At 39.0% G+C, this 26,938-nt stretch overlaps 1 protein-coding gene across 2 annotated transcripts; it reads right to left on the bottom strand.

The window, feature by feature from the left end:
- Positions 1 to 49: 49 nt before the first annotated feature.
- Positions 50 to 10,249, bottom strand: LOC131220782 (WPP domain-associated protein-like). 2 transcript variants are annotated; one of them, XR_009158826.1, is made up of 6 exons: positions 9,973 to 10,248; positions 4,457 to 6,886; positions 3,164 to 3,290; positions 1,610 to 1,711; positions 832 to 1,131; positions 50 to 740 (listed from the first exon to the last, which is right to left on the bottom strand). XR_009158826.1 is itself a non-coding variant. In XM_058215624.1 (6 exons), exons 2-5 carry the CDS (start codon positions 6,760 to 6,762, stop codon positions 1,069 to 1,071), a joined length of 2,598 nt encoding a protein of 865 aa, XP_058071607.1. In that variant the 5' UTR covers positions 6,763 to 6,886; positions 9,973 to 10,249; the 3' UTR covers positions 50 to 740; positions 1,064 to 1,068. The 2 variants fall into 2 exon arrangements, 1 of the variants encoding a protein (XP_058071607.1); XM_058215624.1 differs by having other exon boundaries at positions 1,064 to 1,131; positions 9,973 to 10,249.
- Between the last annotated feature and the right edge of the window lie 16,689 nt (positions 10,250 to 26,938).

Genomic DNA, 26,938 nt, shown 5'->3' with positions numbered 1-26,938 from the left:
CTTGATACAACACTGCTGAATAAAATAAAGGCAGGTCACCCTCCAAAGCTGCTATTTAAAACCATAGAAATATACATTTTCATAATTTAAAATAATGATGTGTGCATTCTGCAAAATCTGTCCAATTTACATACATGCAATGAACATAATTTAAAATTCAAAATTGCATCAACAAATATATGGAAAGGAAACAAAAATACAAAGGAATAAATCCAATGCCTGTACTATAACGGTCATGCCGGCCCAGCAATGATCGATGGTGACCGTTTGGCATTTGCCATTTCTACTTAATCTATTTCTCAATTGGAATCCAAAGGATTGAAAATTTGCTAAAGTATTCCTTGAATGGGAAATGATGTGATAAAGATGTGGATGGAGGGGATGGTGGACAGGGAACATTCACCTAGTGGGCCATAGCAAGGATGGCTCATGGCTGATGAACCCCACCAACCGGAATAATCCGAGCTAACACTTCCTGTACTTTTTTTCCGCCAGAACATCAACCGTCGACTGTCTTCTAGGACTACTAAGAGTGCATGAATTTGGACCAATGATCATCCTTTATGGGGCCCACCTGATGGATGGCCCTGATTTATCATAACAGGACAGAGATGTCTCTACCATGTCATTTCCCATCTTTCGCTTACCCATCGAAAGCGCTCGTTCTTCTCCATTGCATCACTGAGGGTACTCACATCGCAAAAACTGCTCCAGATGGGGACAAAACAGCCACAGCTTATCTATTCAAACAAAAAGAGAGAAATTGATTAATGGGCCATCTTAAGGCTACTCAAGAGAAAGACTGGACCGTTCATCAGGTGGTCATCATACATGTGTGGACCTGGTGGCCAGAAAATCAGGTCAGTCCGATCGTCAGGCGGCTAAGCATGCATGTTAGATGTGGACTACTGGTCAATCGCTTCTAGCAATGTAATTCTCCAACGTGTCCGCCTGGCTGACGAGCGGATTGGCTTCATTTTCAGGCCTTGGAACATAAATGACGGGGCCTACCTGAAGAACAGCATCATCTCACACGCACATAATCAAGAGAAGCTTTAGTTACATAAATCAAATTGGTTTATGCCTTTCGCCCTTTAATTCGCGTCTGACCAATTCCATGATCTCCATAACCTGCAGAAAGCAAAAAAGCTTTGATAAATACCCAAAAAGTAAAACATGAAATTTAAATGAAATGGCCGTGCAACATCCCAGCCATCTGATCTATGAGCTCATTTCATTTCTTAGATGTCCATTTCTAGGCCATTAATTGAAGGGCCTAGGATCTTCCAATCTAGTGGATTTTTGCATTGTCCACCCATCCATGGTGGAGCACATCAGATAAACCACCTGGATTGCAAGATCATGGACCCAACACCCCCAGAGCTCAGTAAATCATCCATTTGCGGAGGTCCAATTTCAATAATTTCTCTAAATGGTAGGTTTGCTCCCTATAGGTGAGGGTTCGATTCCCCTCCTTGGCTTTACCTGATACACGTGGTTGTGGGTGATTGCGTGTATCTGCAGGGATTAAGTCTCACTTCAAAAAGAGGTGGGGACACCTGAGTCTTCAAAAAAAATAAAAAAATCTCTAAACCAAAAACCATCTTACTCCAGTATAATTCTGAAATATTGGCGAGTAATGGTCGAGCGCTATGTATATCTTCTCAAGAAGGCTTAGAAGCGCATCCACCTCATCGCCTAACAGATCGACCTGAATTTGGAGCATAAGATAAAAGTAAGAACATGTTTTAAAAGATTTTTATTTTTATTTTTATTATTTATATAACAATAGAAAGCTCGATTTTAATTCTGTATATCAGAAAGGTTGAATTATATGATAGTTTGGTGCCATTTTTTTAGAAAAATTGTGGTTACTCTTCGATCATAGATGTGGCATAGTAAAATGGCCATCCAGACCGTGAAATTGCTGACCCAAATGTGGAATGTGGATGGAGCATAACCAAAAGATAACAAAATGAAAAAGAAAAAAAGAAAAAATAAAAAGAGTTGCCCGCTAGGATTTAGATTTTCTAGAGTGAGTTTAGCAAAACAAAAACGACATGTGTAGAACATCGGAGTCATGAAAAAGGTGGGCCCCAACATAAAGATCATCTGTGGCAAAAATCAGACCAATCCACTAAGTTTGCCACACTCATATACTGAGTTAGACCGCTGGCTGTCCATTGATTCCGAAGGTGTAGCCTGCTTGATGAGTTGAAAAACTTGGTTTTCAACCCAGGCGATCTTTATGGTGCACCCCAAAATAATCTCAGAATGCATGTTCTACACAAGTGACATGCTGGTGGAAGAAAACATTGAACGTGAAGTTCGTGTATAACACTGTTCTCTAGAAAGATGGTGTGTGGGAATCTAACAAGCACTTCAAAATGCAAATTTCCAAAAACCCATTTTGAAATGCGTGAAATGCAAATTTCCAAAAACCCATTTTGAAATGCGTGTTAAGATTCCCGCTCACCATTATTAGATGGTGGCAGATACATGTGCAATGACGCTTGTGCATCATATGCACACAAATGCTTTCGTGCAAACATGGTTTTCCCAAATGAAAAATAAAAAAATAAGAAGAACGGAATTCAGGACGGATTATTTCCACTAGTAATAATTGCAATACAATACAATAGTGCATCCAAACACACTGTGAATGATGAAGTGAAGCGTGCCTTTAAGACACCATCAACTGAAAACAGTATTATTAGACACAAATACAAGTGAGGACATGCAATAAGAGAGATTTACAGAGACAATTAAGATGGGCTCCATCCACAGTGGGCCCATGACTTTGATGACCTGGATTGGTGTGCATGTATGCCACATATATGGTGGCATGACAAGCATGATAATATTACTTGAGTACTTTGTTAAACTCGGTACAAATTCTAGAGCTACATCTAATAATGGAATAAAGGTTTTAAGACTCAGTGACTCGGATCAACTCTTTCGGTCCTGAGTTGAGTTGAGTTGACTTGGCTGATTCGGTCCCAATCATCCATTTCGACAAAAGACCCACACCGCTCACAGTTTCGAACTGGATCGGGTCTGACCAATTCTGAGTCGACTCAGATGACTCGCATGGGACTCGGATGAGTCTTAAAACCTTGATTAGAATATGTAAGTAGAGGCCATCATTCTTATGTGGTTTTACCTCCGCTTCGGCCTTTTGAAGATCGGAACATCTTCTTTCAAGTGCTAGCTTGTACACCAACTCCTTTCTCTTGAGTAAATTAGCCAGTTGAACAAGTGGACTGCATTGGTTATTTAACATTTCTAATCTGCAAAAACCATACACCATGTTTAGGCCATTCTCTTCAAAGGTGGGAAAACATATAAAGAAGGTAAATTTGGAAGTACCATATTAAAAATTCTTGGGCATGCATACGACTGTAGTATTTTCGCTAAAAATTTTCTACAAAACCAAAATGGGTTATGGGTTCCATGTTCAAGTGTCGGACAACAAACAGTACTTGTTCAACGAATGGGCCCCACCAATTCGGAGCTCAAAAATCAACAACATATCGACAGATGATATGCATAGGTCTTAAAGGTCTATTATTCAAGTTCGTAGCATTCCTTGGCACATACCTGATTGATGATATTTATGGTTTTTTTATTAAAAAAAAAAAATCAAAATCCTTGATAGAATCCTCTTGATATTAGTTACACCATCATCTACGTGATGGAATCAGGGATTGAAAATCAGTTTTGGTATATGGTGTACCTAATCGGTCACCACCGTGGGTCGCACCACCCCATATTGGACCAATACATTAATTTTTTTTGGAAAGATGAAGCAATTTATTAGGCAGGGCTAGAAAGAAAGAAACAAAAGAAAAGAGAATAGACAACAAAACAAAGCTGGCCAATACAATTGTATTGTTTAGGAACGAAACCATTCTATATCGGGCAATAAATACTGGATTTGGACAATAAATGGAATTCCCAAGTTAAAGTATCTTACTATCGTTTGCTCGCCGTGGTGCCTAATTTACAACAACAAGCTGAAATTATTGCAAAGCATGCTCTTAATGGAATTTGATCATAAAGGTGTCTTATGTCTGGTTTGATATTTCTTAAGTGACCCTTGCTATGGATACTAGCAATAGTAGGAAATCAAGTCCCACTCTCCCTTGACGTACTATGGAATGTGCATCCAAGGTCTGGGCCATTCATCAATCGGGTCCTAACATATGTGTCTGTGGCCCGAAAATAGATCGTTCTAGTCATCAGGTGGGCCATAGGAGCCTGTTGAATGTAGACCATTTTTCAACCATCCACTTTCTTTCAAGTACGTGTGCCCCACCTGATGACTGGATACAATGGGGCACACCAGATTATCAACCCGGATCTTGCACACACTTAAATACAGATTTATGTCAATTGCAGTCCAATACTGATAAAGGGGGAAGTAATATTAGAAAAAAATCAGTATACTAATTACCTCGCACTATTTCGCACGACATTCTCTGCTACTCTGCATTCGAAATTAAACATAAATTTTGATAATTCTTGAACTGAAACGACAACAGACTCCATCTGCTTCCTTTGCGCCTGTTCGTTTTCTATGGCTGATAATACTGTACTTTGCTTCTCTTGAATAACGGCATTAAGTATACTTTTCTGTCTCTCTGATTCTCTCCACTTGTCTACAGCTACTTTTAATTTCTGATTTAGCTCACCTACTTGTACTTCGTATAGCTGATTTCGCTCCAAAGCCTCCTTCAATATACCCTTTATCGAATCCAATTCCTTGTTATTCTCGGAAATTAGTATCTCTTGCCGACTTGCTCGGTCCCTCAATGTGCTAAGTTCTTGGCAAACCAACTCAAAATTCTCCTTTTGTTTCATCAATGCGGTCCCCACTTCTGATGACAACTTCTCCTTCTCCTCCATCAATGCCATCAACGACACTATCTCTTGCTTCAACTTTTCCTTTTCCTCGGTTTCTGAATCCAATGTCTTCACTTTTTCGAATAGTATTGCTTCAAGGTGAACAACCCGTTGCTTTTCCTCATTGTATTGCATCATCGTGAGATTGAAGGCAGCATCGGCATCCTTGAAAGCTTCTTGGAAGATGATTGCAGATATCTCATGCATGAAGATAGCCTCAATGTCTGCATCATCCATTTCACGTTTTGTCTTTTTGGTTAACTCCCTAAGGACGGTCTTATATATCTCTTGCTGAATGAAAGCATCTATCTTCAGATCTTCCATATCGCATTTAAGCTTTTTTATCCTTTTTAAGAAGTTAGTCTCTGCCAGTGAATGATTTGACATCTTATCAGCTGCATCAGAGACCTGCAAATGGAGACACTTAATCTCCTTCTTTTTGTCCATGAGCATGTCTCGCAGACGTTGATTTTCGCGGACCAGACTATCATTCAAGCTACATATGCTTTGGTGATCATCGCAAACTGCAGGAAATTTCTCATTCTCTACAAGGATACTGTCCAGTTTTAGAATGACTTCTGGGATTTTCTTCCTCAAGGCATCAAACTCCTTGTCTTTCCTTGGATGGGAAGAACCTTTTTCTTTGAGGAATTCCCTCCGGAAGCTGAAGTACTCTTCGGTTATCTCCTGCACGGCTGTCTCATGGTTTCTCTTCATTTTAGTAATTTCTGTGTTGAAATAGCTTATCAGCTCTTCCTTGGACATGTGCTTCAGTTGGGCCGATTCCGCTATCTCGGGTGCAGCGTTGTTGAATTCCTTAGATTTCTTGGACACGGCACTACCATTTTCCTCTCGAACAGAAATGGATGGCGAAATATGAGCCCCCAAAACCTTCCGATGAATCCGATCTTTCCTTTCATTACTAGTCCATTCATCGATAATTTCATGGGACCCATGAGACAGCAGCTTCCCGGATTCAGGAACAGACAACGACCTAGAAATGATATCTAGTTCTTCGCGCAAGCTCGTAAGTTCATCAACCTTCATCATCCATTTCTTATTTTGGCTACCGGGTAAATGGTTTCTTTGCTCACATGGCTTCTCTTTAAAATCCTCCAGAAGGCTCCTAATATAACTCTGAAACACGATACCTTCAATTTCTTCTTGAAAATCCAGCTCCCACTGCCGTTCATCAAGCGAAGCCTTTGGAAAGAAAACCACATTGTCAATCTGTTCATAGACTGATCTTAATATGTTTTTCAACGTACTGAGACTTCGGTCAATTTCGACCCATTTATCTGATATATTCCCCTCATGTTTACCACCTGAATTCATTCTGCTAATTGAGCTACAGCCCTTCATCTCCCCGATTTCTTTTGCAAGCCTATGAAACTGCTCTTCCGACTCTTTCTTCAGATAACCCAAATGCTCCTTGATGGGATATGGTTTGGCATCACGTGAATCCAAACAATTCGATGGCACCTCAAATTTCAATTGTTTGGCTTCATTGGCCACTGTGGACAACCCAAGTTCTTTATCTTTATCTGCGTCTGACTCGTAAAATTGCAATCTTTCATTCAAGAATGCCACCTCTGCTTCTTTTGAAGCGATCTTCTCAGCAGCCTCCTCTGAGACCGCAGTCACCATACCCTTGATGATGGAATCGCTCACCATCCTCGAGATGGTCAGACGTACGTTAATATCTTCCATATATGAATCCAAGTCTTCAAGGAGGAACTTCTCATAGAAGGCTGAATCACTACCAAAATTCTCGCTGCTCTTAAAACTACCAGACGGTTGCATTGACCAGTCGCTGGATGAACTCACCCCCACATCAGTAACCTCTGAATTCTCCATTGGTATAAAGACCAAGCAAGTCGGAAAAATCCCACCAACTAAAAAAAGAACAGCCCACCTAACTAAACTGAGCTGAAATTATTTAAATGGATCGAGGCAGCTTCCATTCAATTCGAATCTACAACTGAATACATACACCAAAGCAAAATGTTAAAAAAGAAAACCTGAATTGTGCTAGTTAACAAGAAGCAAACAAAGCCCAAAATTTAAAACGTCAATGTAAGTTTACCCCTTTAACAGGTTTTGCTAACATCCCCACTTTTATGAGGATGTCAGCAGTGTCATAAAACCTTTTGAATGACATGTGGGAGGCCCAATCATCAATTGCAGCGGTTAATTCAATAGTACCATTAGAAGCAAGCTGTGATGCAGGAATCACGCTGATTGGATGCTCCTAACCCTTTGAATGGGACCAATTTGTTACAACCGTCCCTTGTTTACAAGCCATGGATCACATGGTTAGAATCATCAAACCAAAGTGCTGTTTTGAAATCATAAACAAAACAAAGTGGGATCTATCGAAGATGTATTTCAAGATGGTCCAAACCTATTTTGTTTATCCATTGAATCTTAATTGTCCATTTTCCATGCTATTGATCAGGTGTTTGGGATCATCCGATAGGTGTGATTTTCACACCATGGCTAGCTCCTAGTTATATGAATATGAATGGTTTAAATTGATGATAGGTCATCCCATGCGCCATTTAAAAGCTTTGGAGACGTTGTTAACGTCCCCATGAAGGTGGGGACATTAGCAAGACCCTTAACTAAAAAAACTAAAAAATTCAAGTATTTCAACCCGGTGAGAAACCTAAAACCAAAACAACCAAAAAAAGAAAAGAAAAAGAACCCCGACAAGAAACCGTCAATTTCAATAATACATAAAAATTTTAATGACATTCAATTTCAATTTACGCATTGAATCAAGCTCATTGCCATTTCCTCTAACATAAATCTATAAGCCAATACCAAAATCAATAGCAAGAAAGTAAGAAAAGGGGAAATTGAACAAGCAAATCAAAATGTCAAGTAGCAGAGAACCCCTATATATTACTGGTATTATTCTTCTAGTTACACATTAAATCAAGCTCTCTTCTGTCCATTTCCAGTGAACCAACAACCCCACATCAAAATCAACAACAAGCAAAACAAAACCCAAAACCCAAAAAACAAAACGTCATGGCATTTTCTGCCACTTCAACTGAAGAATTTCAGGAGTTCCAATTCAAAGAGGTAAACCCAAAACCAAAATCACCAGTGAAATGAATTCAATTCTAATAACCATGAATGCTACCAAGTGTTCGAAGTATCAATATTGCTACCAGTTTTGCCGGCCGTGGATACAAAAACAATATCGATATCACTGATAATATCGCCGATTTCTGGAAATGCGGGAAAACATTGGGGAAAATTATGGAATTTTTCAGTGAAACCTCAGGAGATGCTAAAATACATACATTTGTATGTGTAGGAATAAAAATCTTGCAAAAAGAATGTATACATAATAAGTTTCCATTTAATGGAGCCTAAAATTATGTGTTATCATAAGAAATCAGTCCAATAGTAGCACAACAATTACTTAAATATCATTAAATTAACAAGCAAACAAACATGCATAATGCATTCATACCTTATACATCCATGCTTAAATAAGCATATATAAACACAATACATATGCATGATGATCCAACCACCAATCCATCCATCTCATCCAATCATCCAAACATCTGTCCATCCCATCCAATCATCCAAATATATGTCCATCCCATCCAAACATCCAAGCATCCATCAATTCATCCCATTTATCCATGCAACCATCCTATCTCATCCAAACATTTTTTAATAAACAGATTTTTGGTGATATCGATACATTGGCGATATTATCGAAATATTGGTGATATATTGGCGATACAAGTGACACCTAGAATTTACATAGTTGAAAATATTGGCAATACATTGGCGATACTTAGCGATATATTGCCAATACCTGGAATTTTTTTATACTACCAGTGTTATCGGTATCACTGAGCTGGAGATACGGATAGTATCGGGGATATTATCATAACATCAGTGATACCCTGAACAATTATGCTACCAGCCCAAATCCAAGAAGAAGAAAAAAGAAGTCTTTGCCGTTAAAGTTCACATTTTAACTAGGAAATCAATGGGCCAATTAAAACAGAAAGTTGAAGTAGACCTAGATGGCGATAAATCAAAGGAAAATCCAAGAATAAAACCCCATTGCATTTTTCAACTGAAGTGTTTCAAGAATCTCAATCTAATGAGAAAAATCCCAATTCTGAATGTCCTAGAAAATGGACTTGGGCTCAAAAAAATCAGCAATTCCACTATAATAAAATAGGTAAAAATATATATCCAACTTATGTTAATGCATTAGATCAGAACAAACTCACTTCTGTTCCATTCGATGTAAATCTACAACTGAACACCAAATTCAGAATTCTAACAAAAAAAATGGCAAAAATCAACAAGACACAAAGAAATCCCTAAAAAACGAACTCCCACAGGATTTCTTTCCACTAAAAAAAAAAAAATTACCTTTCTGCTCGAATATTACTAACATTCACCTTCAATTTACACACTGAATCAATCTCGCACCCATTCCGTTCAATACAAAATCTAAAACCCAAATGGCAAAATTCGACAAGAAGTGGAAAACAGATTCCAAAAATCAAAATCCCGCACCTTTCAATCATTTCAAACTAAAGAAGAAAACCCCAAAACCCAAACGACCGGAAAATCAAACTCCAAACCAAAAGTCGGCGATTCCGATCTAAAACCCGAATGGCAAAATTCGACGAGAAGTGGAAAACAGAATCCAAAAATAAAAAACCCGCACCTTCAATCATTTCAAACTAGTGAAGAAAACCCCAAAACCCAAACGACCGGAAAATCAAACTACAACTCGAAGTCCGCGATTCCAATCTAAAACCCAAACAGCAAAATAGGACTAGAAGCGGAAAACAGAATCCAAAAATCAAAATCCCGCAGCTTTCAATCATTTCAAACTAGTGAAGAAAACCCAAAAACCCAAACTACAAGAAAATCAAACTCCGACCCAAAAATCAGCGATTCCGATAGAACAGTACCCATAAAATTACTGAGATTTTAGCTTCAATTCTCACCTCAAAATTCAAACACCTGAGAGAAAGAAAAAGTGAAAAGAAGAAGAAGAAGAAGTTGACTTACAGATACAGATTCATCTTCGAAGTTGGCGTTCTCTGCTTCGTCTTAGGAAGAGGTCGTTACGAAATGGCCGTTGAGATCTTTGAATTTCCCGCGACGGCAGTTGCGACCGTTGGATCCTTCCCGCCAATTTCTTTTCTTCTCTATCTCTGTCTTTGCCGGGAAAAGGAGCGCTCTCTCAGACTAAAAGCCTGTTTCTGCACGGATTTTTAGGGTTTTTGATGAGAAAGACGGAGAGAGAAGATGATGCCGTTTGGGGAAATTCTACTCGAGGCGTCGAGAGATCTGGGCCGTTTATCTTTCGATGTCCCACAGTCGCATGTGACTCATCTCAATTGCCAGGTTGGCATGTCCGGTAGCTGAGGACGCGGATGCCTGCGACAGCCGAGTGCAGGAAGTTCCTGCGGTCGGAAGCTGGGTGGGGCCCACTGTGATGTTTGTGAGAAATCCACCCGTTCATCCGTTTTACCAGCTTATATTAAGACATGAGGTCAAAAATGATGCTGATCTAACACTAAGTGGGCCACACAACAAGAAATTGTAGTAATTGAACGCTTACCGTTGAAACATTCAGTAGGCCATGGAAGTTTTGTATTGTGTTAGTGTTTTTGTGTTTTCGGTTCATCCCAGTGAGAATGACCTTATGAACGGTTCGGATGGCACATGAACATTAAGGTGCACCCTGGGAAGTTTCAACGGTAGGCATTTCTCTCTCTACTGTTTCCTGTCTTGTGGTCCACTTGATTTTTGGATCAACTTCATTTTTGGTCTCATGTACTAATATGAGCCGACGAAAGGGATGGACGGGTGGATTTCTCACAAACGTCACGGTGGTCCCCCATCTCGCTTACTTGCCCAGGGCTCTAGTGTGGCAGGCAATCTGCGACGGGCAGGGTAGCTGGACCACGCGTGTACAGCAAGTGGCGATTGACCATTAAACTACAACCTTTTGTGATGAACGGTCCGGATCGTACGCATGCATGCAAAATAGGCAGGCGCTTTCCGCCAGTAGGACTCTTTTACTACTCGCGCGAGTAGACTAGCATCTGCCCCCGCACACGTCCGAAGCTACGTGGGGCCCACCTAGGTGTCCATGATGAATCCGCTCCGTCCATCAGTTTCTCAAGATCATGTTAGGATACGACCCACAAAATGAGGCAGATATAAAATTCAAGTGGACCACGCTACATGAAACACGGGGGATGAAACGCTGACAGTCAAAACTTCATGGGACAGCAGCTATAGGTCAGACTAATATTCATGTTTACATTATAAATTATTTAAATGGCATATAAAATTTTAATAATGGGTATTTCATTTCCACATTTTTCTTATATATAATATAATTCACCTAAATATTTAAATTTACTTTATTTTATTTATTTTATATTTGGACACCTGCCAATGAAATGAAGGTGACCAACATTGACATATTGGCAGGTAGCGTGTCATTTCCAAGATACGTGGGGTTTTGAGAGAGATGGAGAGAGAGAGAGGTGGGACAACAATCTGCTTTAATTTATGAAAGTTGCCACAATAAATTACTTCAAGGGACCAAAACAACCTTATCTTTTAAAAAGAAAAAATAATCCGCCGTGATTAGGGGTGTACACCAAGTCCAGTTAGCCTCAGCTTGACTTGGCTTGGCCTCTAGTTGACCCAGGTCAAACTTGGCTCAGCTCAGTTTTCGAGCTCGACCGGCCAACTCGGCTCAGTTCGGTCAACAACTCAGGCCAATTCAAGCCAAGTTCAAGCCAAAACCAAGCAAATGTAGCATTTTCACAAACACATTATGTGCACTTTCAATTTCTCATTATGTGTAAAACAACAATAGCTGTTTACAAGTATTTTCATCAAACACCTTCTAGGCAACATTTAAATATTAAAAAAATAATATTTGTTTCATATATACCTTCCTTGCCACTAGACGACATTTCATCGAGTCACTTCATCAAACACTTGGTGAGCAACATCAATATTAAAGTAACCGAGTCATCGAACTAGTTCGATTCGAGTTGGGGTTTGATTCGAGTCATGTCCAGGTCGGGCAAGCTCGAACTCGATTCAAAATTTTTTCGAGCTCAAAAAAGTCAGCTCGAACTCAGCTTCAACCAGAGTTGAATCGAGCTTTTTCAATTTGAGTCGAGCGAGCTAATTGAGCCAACTCAATTCGTGTACACCCCTAGCCGTGATCAACACTTGATATGCAGCCACTAAGAAATTATACACATAGCATAAATTAGTTAAAATCAAGCCTAGTAAATTGTCAAACTCAGTGTGCCTACATAAAGCCACAAATTAAGATTAGTGGATCGAACATAATCTATAATTATTGGACACTTGTTCATTGAAATTATGATAAGTGGACCCCTTTCTCATTTTTACTGGCCATTAACCAATCACAAATTCATTGAAGTTAGGATAATTGGACCCATCTTTTCAATTTTAACCATCCATTAACTAAAATTTATTGAAATTAGGATAATTGGACCCTCCTTTTTTTCTTTTTTTCTTTTTTCATTTTAAATCATCAATAGTTAGATGATCCAACAAGTATAGTTATTGGTTTGCAATGCATTTAAAGTGGGGGCCATAATCTAGATGTTTTAATTTGAATTACTTGTATTTCAAATAAGGGTAAAAGTATTAAAACTCCCCTCTTTTTATAGACCTAAGATAGGCTTGAACCATCTTAATAGCCAATTTAGATCTATTTCATTTGGAACTGGCCTAACCTAGATTCCACCAATGTGCTCATGTAGGTCCAAGGTAGGTGTTGATTGCATGGTGATGAGATATGGTGGGATTTGATTAGCCATGTGTAAATGGGCTTAGTTAAGCACATATACAAACATATCACTTAAAAATATGCTTTTTATATATTTGACAAGGGTACATGACCCAATCCAATTCTGCCCATTTATTAGGGCTTGTTTGGTCCATGGAGTTGAATGGTATTGAATTATATTAGATGGGATTAACATCATTATTGTACAATAATTGCATGTCTCGAAATTCCATTGTATCGTAGTCATCCAATCCCATGTTTGGGATAAAAATGTTGCTGCCTGAAAACACCAGATTAAGCAAAATCATGTCTAGTGGACCATGGAATTGTAATCAATCGACCAAATTCAAAACGGATTTTATTCACTTGTACACATATATAACTAGAATGTCATGTATAAATGGTGTATGTGGATGGATGACATGGTTCAACACATGCATCAATGCAGGGCCCACATGTGTAGTGGATTTCAAAATCCATGGAAATCTTACATGGGACCAAATGCAATTTCCATAGGAGTAAATGAAATTCCATCCCACCTAATCCCACATCTCCAAATATAGGATGAAATTGCACTATACTGAATGCAATTCTATCCCACCTAATCCCATCTAATACCCTACGCCAAATAGCCCCTTATGAATCTAAGGAAGCGTTTAGCGCATGGGTTTAAATGAGATTTAGTAGGAGTGGGTTTTAAGATCATATGTATCATTGCAATGTTTGTTTAGGATTCACATAAGGTAGGGGTTGTGAAAACTCTTCTTGGAATCAGTGCCCAGGGTTTCTGCAATTCTACTTTGGGTTTCGTGTAGTTAATGATTGGTGCTATGTGGACCTCACCATTATGTATGTGTTTCTCACCATTATGTATGTGTTTTATCCATACTGCCCATCCCTTTTGAAATATAATTTTTGGGTTTGATTCGAAAAATGAGGTAGATATAAATCTCAGGTGGACCATACCATGGGAAAACAGTAGTGATTGAATTACACCATTAAAAACCTCGTAGGACCAACTGCGCGGTCCACTTGAGATTTGGATCAAACTCATTTTTAGGCTCATACCAATAAAATGACAGGAAAGAATGGGTGGACGGCATGGATGAAACACATACATCATGGTGGGGCCCACAAAGCACTGAACGATAGTGACAAGATGAGTAGCCAGTCCATTTCCCAAACATGAAATGGGATGCCCTAGGCCATGGGATTAGACGTAAATCCCTGATACAGTGTGTAATCATTACGTCGTGATAATTTCATCCCACTTGAACTCATCTAATCCCATGCTCCAAACACTCCCTTAATGGGCAATACCTTGGACGCGTATTTATCGTAACTTTTGCAATTCAATCCACCTTATGCCCACCCAATACAGGTGGCCAAACAGGCCCTCAAGCACAGATACGACATATCACGGACAAACATGCTTTTATATATTCGACAATGGTACATGGCCAATCAAATTCCGCCCATTTATTTCTGGACAGAAGAACTTTGGACAATTTCCATTTTTAAGATCGATCTTGACATGACATGGCCCTAGTACTACGAAAACTACCGAACAAGTTGGGTCTACTCAGTCCTAGTTTGGACAAATCAATCAAAGGTGCCGTATCTTTTAACCATGATCCATGAGGATGGATGTGATTGCCTGATGGCCGGTGTTGTGGAGAAGCGGATTGGCCGCTGTACCACACACCAGCTATATAGCTGCTGTAGATACGTGGCGTGCGAAGACGATCACTGACTCTCCTCCAGCTCCTAGTTGCACGAACAGATCAAAGTTACATGGGTACATAGTGATATATTTATTATGTTTATACCGTTCATCTATTTTTAGGGATCATTTTAGAGCATTATCCAAAAAAATGAATTATATCCCAAGATCATCTGGATTACACCACAAATAGCAGTGGAGATAATGATTTTCACTGTTAAAAAATTTGTAGGGCCCACTATAACGTTTATTTTCCATCCAATTTGTTCATAAGGTCAAAAAAACCTTGATGAAGAGAAAAAACAAATTTGATATTGATCCAAAACTTCTGTGACCCAAAAAGGGTTTCAATGGTAGACATTCAATCCTCCACTACTTTTTGCAGTGTGGTCAACTTGATGGTTAGATCTGTCTTATTTTTCATCTCAAGCCTTAAGACAAGGTCACAAAATAGATGGATGGTTTGGATATAACACATACGTCATGATAGGACCCACAGAATCTGCTGATGTCAATACTGCACCTATATAAGGTACACCAGCCAATCCGTTCCCATGTTGTGGGGATGGTCGGTGCTCCATGGGCTTTATCATAATTTATGTGTTTTATCTAGCTATTTATCTATTTTTTCATATCATTTTATGGCTTGATTTAAAAATAAGCAAATCCAAATCTAAGTGGCTCATATAGTAGACAATAGTAGTAATTAAATGTCCATTGTTAAACACCTCCCATCCCCATTGTAATATTTATTTAACATCTAACTTGTTTATTAAGTTATAGAGACTTGGATGAAGGGTAAAAACAAATATTAGCTTGATGAAAAACTTATGTTTTCCCATAAAAAGTTTTTAATGGTGTGTTCAATAAACACTATTTCTTGAGATGTGGTCCACTTGAGATTTAGATCTACTTCATTTTTTGGGATCATGCCATAAAATGACCTGAAAAAATGGATGCACGGTGTGGATGAAAAAAATACATCATGGTGGGACCCACAGTGCACCAACCAGTAGCCATTGGGTGGTGGTGATTTAATGCATGCCATTAAAAACCTCTTACGGTCCAAAAAAATGAGGAAGGTGATATTCGTGTTTTTTAATTCATAAAGGCTTGTGTGTGACCTTATCAATAGTTTGGACGGCTAATAAACATTACAGTGGGCCCTGAAAAGTTTTCAATGATGGGTCTCATTATCCCTATTGTTTCGTGTGGTGTGGTCCACTTGATCTTTGGATGTGTTTTATTTTTTGATCTACGCCCTAGAATAAGGGGACAAAATGAATGGACGGAGTTGATATAAAACATATACATCATGGTGGGCCCCATAGCACCTACAACCACAGCCATCAGGAATCTGCTTCTCATATGTATAAACCATGCGATCATGGCCAGGGTAATTCGTGGTCGTTGATCATGACGTTGGAGGAACCTGCATGAAATCCTGCACGTCCATCAAGTGCAAAGCCTGTGTTCGCAATGTATCCAGAAAGCCAGCCCCCACCAAAACTCAGGTTAGCCACACTACAGGAAAGATTGTAAACCGTGCCCTAATTTTCATGTGGTGTGGCCCCCTTGAGTTTTTTATTGGTCCGATTTTTAGGGCATCATTCCATCTTGGTAAGAAGATTCGAATGAATGGATCGGATGGGATATAGGCATGGGCCCACGCACAAACGGGATTGATTTTTTTAATGGTGAACGTCCATCCCAACTGTTCCGGGTGTGGGGCCCATACCAAACCCACGATTAAGACCCTTTCAATTAATCAACCGCATCTTTACCTAACGATACGGTAGAGCCGGTGGAGCATGAACATGGTACAGCTCTCTCTCCATTGTACACGTGGTAGAGTGATGAATCATTTTGAGCTGTCCATCTCAAGATAGAAAACGATTCAATATATATCACACAGGATAATCTCAGCCATCCAATCAGCAGCGGCCTTCAAAGTAACGTTCAAAAACATGAATTCTTAGTGGTGGACATGTGGTGTATGAATAAGAAGAAGATTGAAGTAAAGGGTCGTGATATAGGTATGAATTCGAAAACATGAGAAATAGATGATAGGATCCACTATATGGACGGTTCGGATCTATGGATACAGTGCCACGTGTAATGAGAAAAAACAGCTGTACCATATTCTAGTGCTACTGCCTCTACCATATCATAACCATCATCCAAGCAAACCTTCGTTTTCTTTAATCATTAATGACAAAGCAATGATTTTGATTATTTGAGATTTGCTAAACCAACACGCGTGTAGCTATGATTATCTACACGCAATAGCACGTGTCAATATTTCACACACGTGTAAGATCCAAACGTTCCACAAGGATAACCACATTATTTAGATCTTCTGGAAAAAATTCAAGGGGGTCAGTTAATCAGGTGGGTTACATTCAATGAAACAAACGGACGGCTAGAAATTAATTCCAGATAGCGTGTGGGTCCATAAAGAAATGAGTTGCGGTCAGCTTTTAACGTAGAACGGTCTGCGCCTGCGCTTTTGATCTTTTTCCTAGACGAATAGAAATGGATAGAGAGGATCAGAGGATCCAAGGTTGTGGAAATTCACACACGTGTTTATTCGTGCCCCCTACATGTCAGCACACGTGTCAACATGGCACACGTACGAGTAATATCAAAGAGTGTGATTGTGTGGCCTACATTTTAGATCTTATCTTCAATATATTAGGTTGGTCAACTAATTAGGTGGGCCACATTGAACTTTAAAAATGGACGGCTATTAAGTAATTTTTCTAGCCGTCCATTTATTTCACCCATTGTGGCCCACGTAAGTAGTTCATATGCCTATTTTTGGAAATAAGATCTATAAATACTCACAACTGATAGAATGCACGGATATTAGACACGTATTGCATGTTTGTACGTGTGATTACGTGTAGATGGACAGGGATGTGACGCATTTTCGTTTTACAAATCTACATCGTACCAGACATTCATCCTTTTCCATTCGTCGGCGAGATTTGCTAGAATACATCGCGAAGTTTGCATTTGATACGTCGGGACTATTAACCGTTGGATCTGGGATGTAGTTCAGTGATCGAAGCCGTTCATACGATGGGCCTCATCGTTGATAGGGGATATCAATAAAGAGAGTCCCATTTTGGAACGTTTTAGCACTTTAATAAAAATATGTAGCTTATTCTTAACCATTCATTTGTGGGCCGTTGATCAAAAGATTATGATATTCTAATCTTGAATATTTTCGAGCCTTGTTCTATATATCTTGTCGGATCAACAGTTTAAGATCACTAAACATTACCTCAGATCGAACGGCTATGATCGCCCCATATCCTACATCAACACGTCTGGATGTATTCCAGCAAACCTCCCTCGCTTTCCTCGCTGCTGCATGGCTTTGACCGAACATCATTTCCTTCCACGCTATTTGTAGATCTACACGCAGATCTCGTGCTAATCTGACGAGCGTGTTAAATATCTCAGCCGTTCATAATGTGGTTCTCACTGTAAGTATGATCTAGGGAAAAACTCAGTTTCTTTCACTCAAGAGATGGGTTAACCAGGTGCGTTGAATATGGACCGTTCGCATGTTTTCCAAAGCATCCGTTCTTTTCATCAACAGTGGCCCACCTAATGATCAGATTATTATGATACCTAATGAACGATTCAGATCTCCTCCAACCTCATGATTTCTATAATATGTGTGCTGCGTGTAGTGGCTCGTGTGGATATGGTGCGAGTATGGAAAAAGAAGAATGATGAATTTTCAAGTGGAATATGGGGGCCGCGGCTTGGTGGATCGAGGTGGGGTGGGATCGCTGAGCGTGGGGCCCACCTTGATGTATGTACGTTATATCCACACCGTTCGTCCGTTTTGAAAACTCATTTTATGATATGATCCAAAAAATAAAGCAGATCCAAATCTCAGTTGGATCATAATACATGAAACATTGGTAATCGACCATTAAAAACATATTGTGGGCCAAAACAATTTTGGATTAATCTGAAATTTATGTGGTCTCTTCATCCAGATCTTTGTGACCTCATTAACAGGTTGGATGGAAAATAAACATTCCGGTGGCTCCCATGAGCTTTTTAATGGTTGGGATTCAATCACGGCTGTTTCCTGTGTTATGGTCCACCTAAGATTTAGATCTGTTTCATGTTCGGGATCATGCCCTAAAATTATCTGTCAAATGGATGGACGGTGTGGATATAAAGCACATACATCACAGTGGACCCCACAATTAGGGATCCACCCAAACCGCTCCGGAATTTGGGATGCTCTGGGCCCCACACCTTCGTTGACATAAAGAGGCTCTGGGGCCATGATGATAGACCATATCAAAATCAGATCATCTTCATATCCCCAAGGACTGCCTTTTGAGAGATAAAATTACAAAATTACCCCAATATGTTTTTTCTTTTAATTGATGAATCCTATCATGAAGATTTAAAAATAAAATTAAAAAAAAATTCTGATAGATTCAACTAGAAGGTGGACCATACAATTGAAAATAATGTACGCAGCCAAAAAATCCAAATTCATGTGTGGTCCATTTAAAGATTTGATTGACCAGGTTTTTTTTTTTATTTTTATTTATGATCATCATGGTGGGGTGCATATGTTTGACGGTCTGGATGTCATACCAAGTACTGTATGGGCCCACAATTCTCAACTTAATCTTTTTTTAATATGGGGTAATTTAGTAATTTCCGTCCCAAGCCATCTTGATAAAATTGGAATCTTGGAGAACTTTTCTGTACAAAATCCCACTCTTCTTGGTTGTTATTAATGACAAAACAGCTCTTCATCTGATCTGCCACGTGGACGGTGGATAAGTGACCAAAACTTAAGAAACGGTGGAAGACGCACGTATTTGAGTGATATATGTCGGAAGATCGTGCTATTCTCATGATGAGAAAAAGAGAAAGTTGCACTGTGCAATCATGGGGGAGTTATTTGACACTCTGGCAGCGTATCACACCTGATACGCAGGCACTCAGAAACTGTACTGTGGCATATATAAACTCAAATCAAACCGTCTAAATTGTGAAAAATACTACCTTTAACTTGCTATCCTAAAAATATGATTGGTCGAATAATTCTAATCTGTGATCCATGGACACTTGTTTGAAGAAATAAGACCATGGGTAATTTTAAATTTTGAACCGTCCAATAAATGTCCATCAATTTAATAGTCAGATAATCTATGTTATAATAATTTTTGGTTCATGTTATATTTAAACTGGGTCCATAATTTGGACGGTCTAATAAAAATAATGATGTTTGAGGTATGTAATTTTTAAGTGCTCGTGTATTTTACGAGAGCTCTGCAAGAGTATCCAAGTTTATCTGGCAATCAAACAGTTTCTTTGGATTTAGAGGAAAGGTTTGTTACTACGGCAGGATATCATGTATGAAATGCATGCACTGAAAAATGATACACTTTCAAATTGAACTGGCCAAATTATTGGAACCCACTTTGCATGTATCATAAACCAAAAATTACACACATTTGATAATATGATTATATAATGGGTGGTCCTTTATTGGACGGTTGAGATGAAAAAGATCCATCAATCTTATCTCACCATCCATGAATCAATGAAGTAGGGTTTGTTTGGTTGCACTAAATATTATGAAATTTCACTAATTTGGTGTAACCAAACTCACCCTTAGTTATAGTTGGGTACTGCCATCTTCGATATCATTTTCAAGTACTGCATATCAAGTATGATAAGCTCCATAGTATCAAATAATTTTATTGATGTGGACAAAAAGCCTAACATGTAACACCCTGAAAATCGGGGGTCGTGCATACGCTCGACTCTCGAGTTCCTGGGGTCACTTATAACCGATTTTCATTAATATGCGATTAATCCAGTCTAAATGCGCATTTTGGAATTTCCTGGAACATGAAGCACAACCACACAAGTCTACTGAAATGAAAGAAAATCAAATATACCTATACAAATCTAAAAGAATACAAATGGGCGCACAAGGGGACGCCCAACAAAATCATAAAAAGAATGGCATGACCAAAAGAAATGAGCTGAGCCGCTGCTCGGCGATCCAATGACCCATCTACTGATCCGACGGGGGCCCGCTCATCAACAGGAAGTAAGGGAACTCGCCCTCCTCCTCGAGGCTCGCGTCGCCAGGCTCCATGAAATCTATATCACCTGCATTTATGAACGGGTCTGGTTGGTGTTTTAAAACACCGTCCCAGAGTGGGAGTGAGTGATCAACTCAGTGGGTGCTATTAGCCTTAAGTTGCAACAAGCATCAATTATAATAAGAATTTAATGAAAAGCAATCAATCATAAATATCTATCTAGTCTTGTTAATGTGCATGGATGCAGGATGATATGATATATGCCCTCACCACAACGCTCCATCGTGCGACAACATCTAACGATCGCCAATGCCAACACTCCCTCAGTGCGACCTCGACTGCCGAGTCGCCAACCTAGCTAATGCCATGCAATGATGATGTTAATCAGGTTCTTAGTTAAGTCCATTCATCCAGCAGATTTGGGAATCTGATACACCCCACGTATCAAATGCCCTGAACTAGTTGTGAGGCCAAGACCCCCCAATGTGTGAGGCTGAGACCCCGCGATCCTTGACCCCGTCGGGTTTCCCCCATCCCCGACTTCAAGCACATGGGGGGTGCTGAATGTGGGGTCGCTCGCGGTCACTACGGGGAGGCGCGTCACCCCAGCGTATGTCGACAGTTCGGACACCGTGTCCCATTCCACCATGCCCGGCTCACGAGACTGTGGATCAATATTCCATCCGGTATCGATGGGCTACAACGGTGGTAGGGTGTTCCAGTTTCCATACATATGTGAGCAAACAAGGTTAACAACCAGGTGGGTCAGCCAGTGGACTAAACCGCACGAGCCCAGGCAAGTATGTGGCGGAACGACATCGGGTACAAGCGACCCATGTAGTCTAACTACTGCCGCCCACACGTACTCGCCCAAACCTATGGGTTTAGCCTCAAGGTGGTCCTACCAACGGAACCACCTTCTCTCTCCTCATGTTCCTGACCAACCCAAGGGTAGGAATAGTGACTCACAGTATGCCAACTATCAATATAACATCAAACATATTCAACACCTTGATCTCATATTGCTCAACATACAATTCAAATTTTTCTACAAGCAAAATCATCAATATTATAAATAAAGTGTATGTGTGTGGTGTGGGTTATTGAGGAAGTTAACACTTCCTCCATGTTGAGAAATCATACACAATATGAAGCAACACATATGAGAAGAGAAATCAACCAAACATGAGCATTTAATCATCCATACACTAGATCATGAGAGAGGCAAGATTAACATCAAAGAGAAATAACATGCAAATCATACACTTCCAACAACATGTCATCCCTAGGTTCCTCTAGATTCTTCCATACAATATACCAAGCAAACAAAATCATTAAACTTCAACTATAATCGGTGTTAGGCCACCTAAGGATAATAGTCCGCACCTATGGATCGTTGGAGGCTTGAAAAACGACCTAGGAATGAGGGCTTTTGGGGTCGGACGGCCGGAATCCCTAAAGCAACCATTTGCATGTTAGAGTTTCAAGCAAATCCTTCCTCTACTCAAGGTTTTCAAGAAAAGGGATGAAGGCTTTTACCTAGATGATCAACGGAGCGAATGTGTGGTTGAGGTGGAGGGGTCTTCCCTGAAGAAGAGGTAGGGAGGTGCAAGATTGAACTCCCTTGGATCCCACCTTGCCTACGGTCCACCTTCACTCTCTTCTTCCTCTCTTCCTTCTCCTTTTTCTCTCCTCTCTCCCTTTGCTCCTTAGGGCAAATTCGTATGAGGGAGTGGGTGCCCCAAATAAGGCCTTTTATAATGCCAGATTTGGTACAAATGGCCCCATGTGCTAGGTTCTTACTATATTAGACCTATATGAGGGTCTTTCTAGCCTCTAGGGCCCACTATGGGGTGTACAAGTCAATATATACCGTAGGATAGTTAGCCCTAATGATGATCTACGTATGGATATGATCGGCCCGCCATTTGGATGCGCCGATCGACAGATATGATGAGAAGTCTGTTCAACGGTCACCGATGGTCGATCGGGGCCGCGGCTATACGGATATGAGCAGGGAAATATCCTTACTCCATGGGTAAAGTTTGGTCGCAAACCGACGGTCCGAAATCCTCAACTTTGCATAAGAGTGGACGACTCAATTCACTTAAGTTCCAACTCCTTCCTTTAGGGTATTTGCACTTCTCATGCACTCGTCCTTCAGCTCAAGTTGACCGGTTCTGGACCGTACCCAGGTCCGATTCCCGCGATGGACGTCAAGCCCAATGAGACGGACATTGTTCTATAGTTTTGGGACTAGTGGTCCACCAACGAGCGGTCTAGAGCTTGTTTGGATAACCGGGGCAGTTCTGGTGGCCCTCTGGCCATAAAACTTATAAGATAGGTGTTTCATGGCCCGATGAAGGGCCATGCAAAATTTAGGAATGATCAGATATGGGGTTTGGTCGCACGGGTCTGATTTGTGATCAACGGTCACCGTGCCATGATCGGATCCTAGAGTTTGTGGACGGGCGTAGAAAAATACATTAGACCCTCATCGTAAATTATGAAGAAATCTAACGGCTGAAATGTCTTACATTTCAGTTTTTATTTACACATGCCAGATTCTAATTTTAGCATTGGTGGGGCGCATCTGGCAAGTGTCAGATTACATTTCTGGGTGTCCACTGGGTCCGTGGTCCGCGATGGTCCCCAAGCCCAGTGAGATCTATGCTCCCCTCAATTTTTATAATTTTTCGACCTTCCCATGTCGCGGTATAGCCCGCACGGGCTGCTGCCAAGTGTAAATGGCCATTTGGCTTAACGGCCCACACTTGGCCCAATCACAACCCGACTGGTCTACTCTAATGGGCTAATCCTAACTTAATTTAGTTATGACACCAAACTATGAGTAGTTTAAACGAACGGTCCTGTGGCAAATCCTACGAGGACACCTCAGTACACTATTCTGGTTGGACGGGACGTTACATGATTAACCGGACTTGTGCGGTTCTTCACTGGTACACCCTGTATAAACTGACATTGAGTGCTAATGGTCATTAAGTAATATTTATGTTGATTAAATAAAATTAAAAAAAATAAAAATTGATGGATTTTTAGAAATCTAAAACAGTGAAAATTAAGGATGTTACATAACATATCATTGTGACCCATCCCTTAATGATAGTTTTCAAATGACTTTTTGAACATAAATAAATGTTGATTACATAAATTTAATGACACACTCTGAAATTCAAATACAAATTGTGCACTCTTAGACCCGAGTTTCGAGTCGTAACTCGTACGCAAAGTGTACTAAATCAATTATTTAATCTGTTTAATCAGAGGTAATAATTATATTCAGTCTAAGTTTCACTCCAACTCCAATCACACATACATAATACTTAGTACCAATGAACTAGGAATACATAAATATTGACGACTCTTAAAATAATATAAATTTTAAAATTTATTCATTTATTATATAATCATACTATAAATACATTTATTTCATACTAACATTGTTTCAATAAAATAAATCTAAATAATTTTTTTAAATCTCAAAATTAATACCAATATGCATTATACGTCAATCAAACTATTCTAGCAAATAAATCACATAATCAGAAATGATCTAATGCTGCCACTTTATCTTCAGATAAGTATTACCATGTTTCACATGGGTCGTGTTCAGGTGCGGTAGATCATTCTGGTTCTTGCGCCACATTATCTTTTAATGGCTCCTCTATATGGTTTTTATATCAATAAAAAGGTAACCTAGCCAGCTTAGTGAAATAAACCAACACGGTTCATAATCATAACAATTAAAATAATATAAAAATGTATATACAATGATATGGATGCAAATGGTATATGAATGCATCAGATGAGATGATTGTCCATCTGCTTGGGTTGGAGGTCGTCAACCCGCATCCACGCGTTGGGTAGACTTTCACCTTTTGATAAGCTTTGGTATAACCCACATCTGATAATGTTCTACCAAGATTGACATTTCTTCCACAAAGGGCCCTTAAAATTGAACATGCATTATGTAAATATAATGAAAGATAGATAATATATGAATGTATCATTTTCATATTTGGCATAGTTGTCTTGATCAAAATATTCACATATGAATTTAACACATAATTATCGTAACAAAATACTCAAGTCAATATATCAATCAATCAAAACATCACAAACGATTTATTTTAATTTCGATGAATCATAAGGTACGTTGAGTTACTTACTTGAGTCTGGTAGCATAGACTCCGCGAGGTAATTAGATTGGTTTGAATTTCGAGGTCATATCAATTATATCAATGATATTATTATTCATATAATTTTATTACATGGTAGGGCCCACCTTTGATTAACATCTAAGGTGGCCAAATTCTAAATGATTAAATAATTACAATTTCTATTTAGATTTTTTATCTTTTATTTCCTTTTAAATATTATAAAATTGAATGAAAATTACTTTATCGGAGTGGCCCATTGGATGACTAGATCATTCATATTTTTAAGGTATTATCATATTATGCCTCTACACATTAGATGGATGGTGTGTATCTAACCACACATACACCGATGTCCCATATCGACCTTCTACGCCAAGTGATACCAACATTTTCACAAAAATCTAAGACCAGATGCACACCAATCACAATTACAGAATTTTAGACTTCCCTCACCTTTATATTGTATCTACCTATAATTCAATATAATGAACGTGTGGCCGATCCACACCGTTCATTGCATACATCGAATCAAATTACATTAAATGTAAAAAAATTCTAAAAGAATGGTGATATACATATCTACTCTAAGCTATCCAAAAATTTCTTTCTTTATTTCTCTATTGTCGTATGTAGCCTTTTTGCAAATATATAAGTTGAAGTGGAATTACTCTTACACACTTCGGAAAACTTATTTGAGAGATACAGGGATGGTTAAAGGTATATATAAAGGATAATTGTTAGGCATATGAGTAAAATAATGATAAGTTATGATAGAAATAAGACTATAAGATATAAATAAGATAAAAATTAGATAAGATAAGATAAAATTTAAATAAGATAAGATAAAAATATATAAAAATCTTTACTATTATTATTATCATTATTTATTAAATTTGAAATTTCATGGGCATTACATTTAAAATGCCTAACATTTCTAAGTAAAATAAATATTTAAATTTATATTAGCAGCATCAATTACCCCACGCCATTTGTATCCTGTCAAATAATAATATTTCTTTAACCATCGCTTGTAATAGATAGAAACGCAGCCCAAAGCAATCTCAAGATGGATTCCAAATCTAAGAATCAAAGACTTCAATAGAGTAGGATTATTTTAGTTGCTAGCACAATTAATTCTGATATTTAAACTCTAAATTCAAGGATTACTTTGTGTTCTTGCCATCCATGGATTATACTAAAGATATCTCTTTTTGCCTAAGACATAATTGATAAGTTGAAGTATCCTAATTAAAACTAATGGGTGATTTTCCTTTTAAGAGTCAACAATTAATATTAGTTTTTGAAGCATGGATAAAGGACCATGCTCAAACTTAATTAAATCTCCTTTTCTTATTTTTTAACAACCATGACCACCCAGAACACTAAGGTGGTCTATTAAGTGAGACTCATTAGTGATTTGTTATTTATATAAGTTCACCCATAAAATTGACTACCCAAGTCTAACTAAAATGGCATATTTTGAATATGATTAGTAGCTCAAATTGACTAAAAGATGACCTAGTCATCAAATACTTAACAAGTGTTTGATGAAATACTTGTAAAGTATTGTTATTGTTTTGTATTTTGTGAAAAATTGAAGATGCATTCTACGCGTGTTGAGAAAATGTTGCATATATTTGAACTCATCCCGAATCGGCTTGAATTGCCGATCAAACCAAGCCGAGTTGGCCCACAAGCTCGAGGACCAAGCTAAGCTAAGCCAAGTTAGAGCCGAGGCTAGCCACTGGCTGAGTCGAGCTGAGCTATGCCAAGCTCGACTAGATTCAACTCGTTTACAACTCGAGTAGGGATTAACCTCTACTAAAATAGGGGTGAGCCCACATTCTAGAGTGATCAAATCTATCTTCGCACAGATCAGTGGATTTGGATAGGTGGGCCCAACTAAAACTTCAGGTCCGCAAAATAAAAGGATTTGATTTGAGCAATAAACAGGCACAAAGCTTGGCCCAAATCCAATCAATAAATGGGCTGACCAGGCTTAAAGATGGGCCTTATATCAACAAGAGAAGGCCCCAAAGCTGACCCATATTGAATCAACAGGCAGGCCTGAAACCGGGCCTAAATCAAGGTACAATCACAACTTATGTGGCTACATCAAAATCAATGGATACCAAGATTATCTGATTAAATATATATGTGTGGCCCACCT

The sequence above is a fragment of the Magnolia sinica genome, chromosome 12 (assembly GCF_029962835.1).
Source record: "Magnolia sinica isolate HGM2019 chromosome 12, MsV1, whole genome shotgun sequence".
Classification (NCBI taxonomy): Eukaryota; Viridiplantae; Streptophyta; class Magnoliopsida; order Magnoliales; family Magnoliaceae; genus Magnolia; species Magnolia sinica.
This window is presented reverse-complemented; position numbering and strand designations above follow the sequence as displayed.

Excerpts from the sequence above, each read along its gene's own strand:
- LOC131220782 (XM_058215624.1), bottom strand. The coding sequence starts at position 6,762 with ATGGAGAATTCAGAGGTTACTGATGTGGGGGTGAGTTCATCCAGCGAC. Across the intron at positions 1,712-3,163 it reads TTCAAAAGGCCGAAGCGGAG|GTCGATCTGTTAGGCGATGA; the intron begins GTAAAACCACAT and ends CTCCAAATTCAG. Across the intron at positions 1,132-1,609 it reads TATTTCAGAATTATACTGGA|GTTATGGAGATCATGGAATT; the intron begins GTAAGATGGTTT and ends TGCTTTCTGCAG.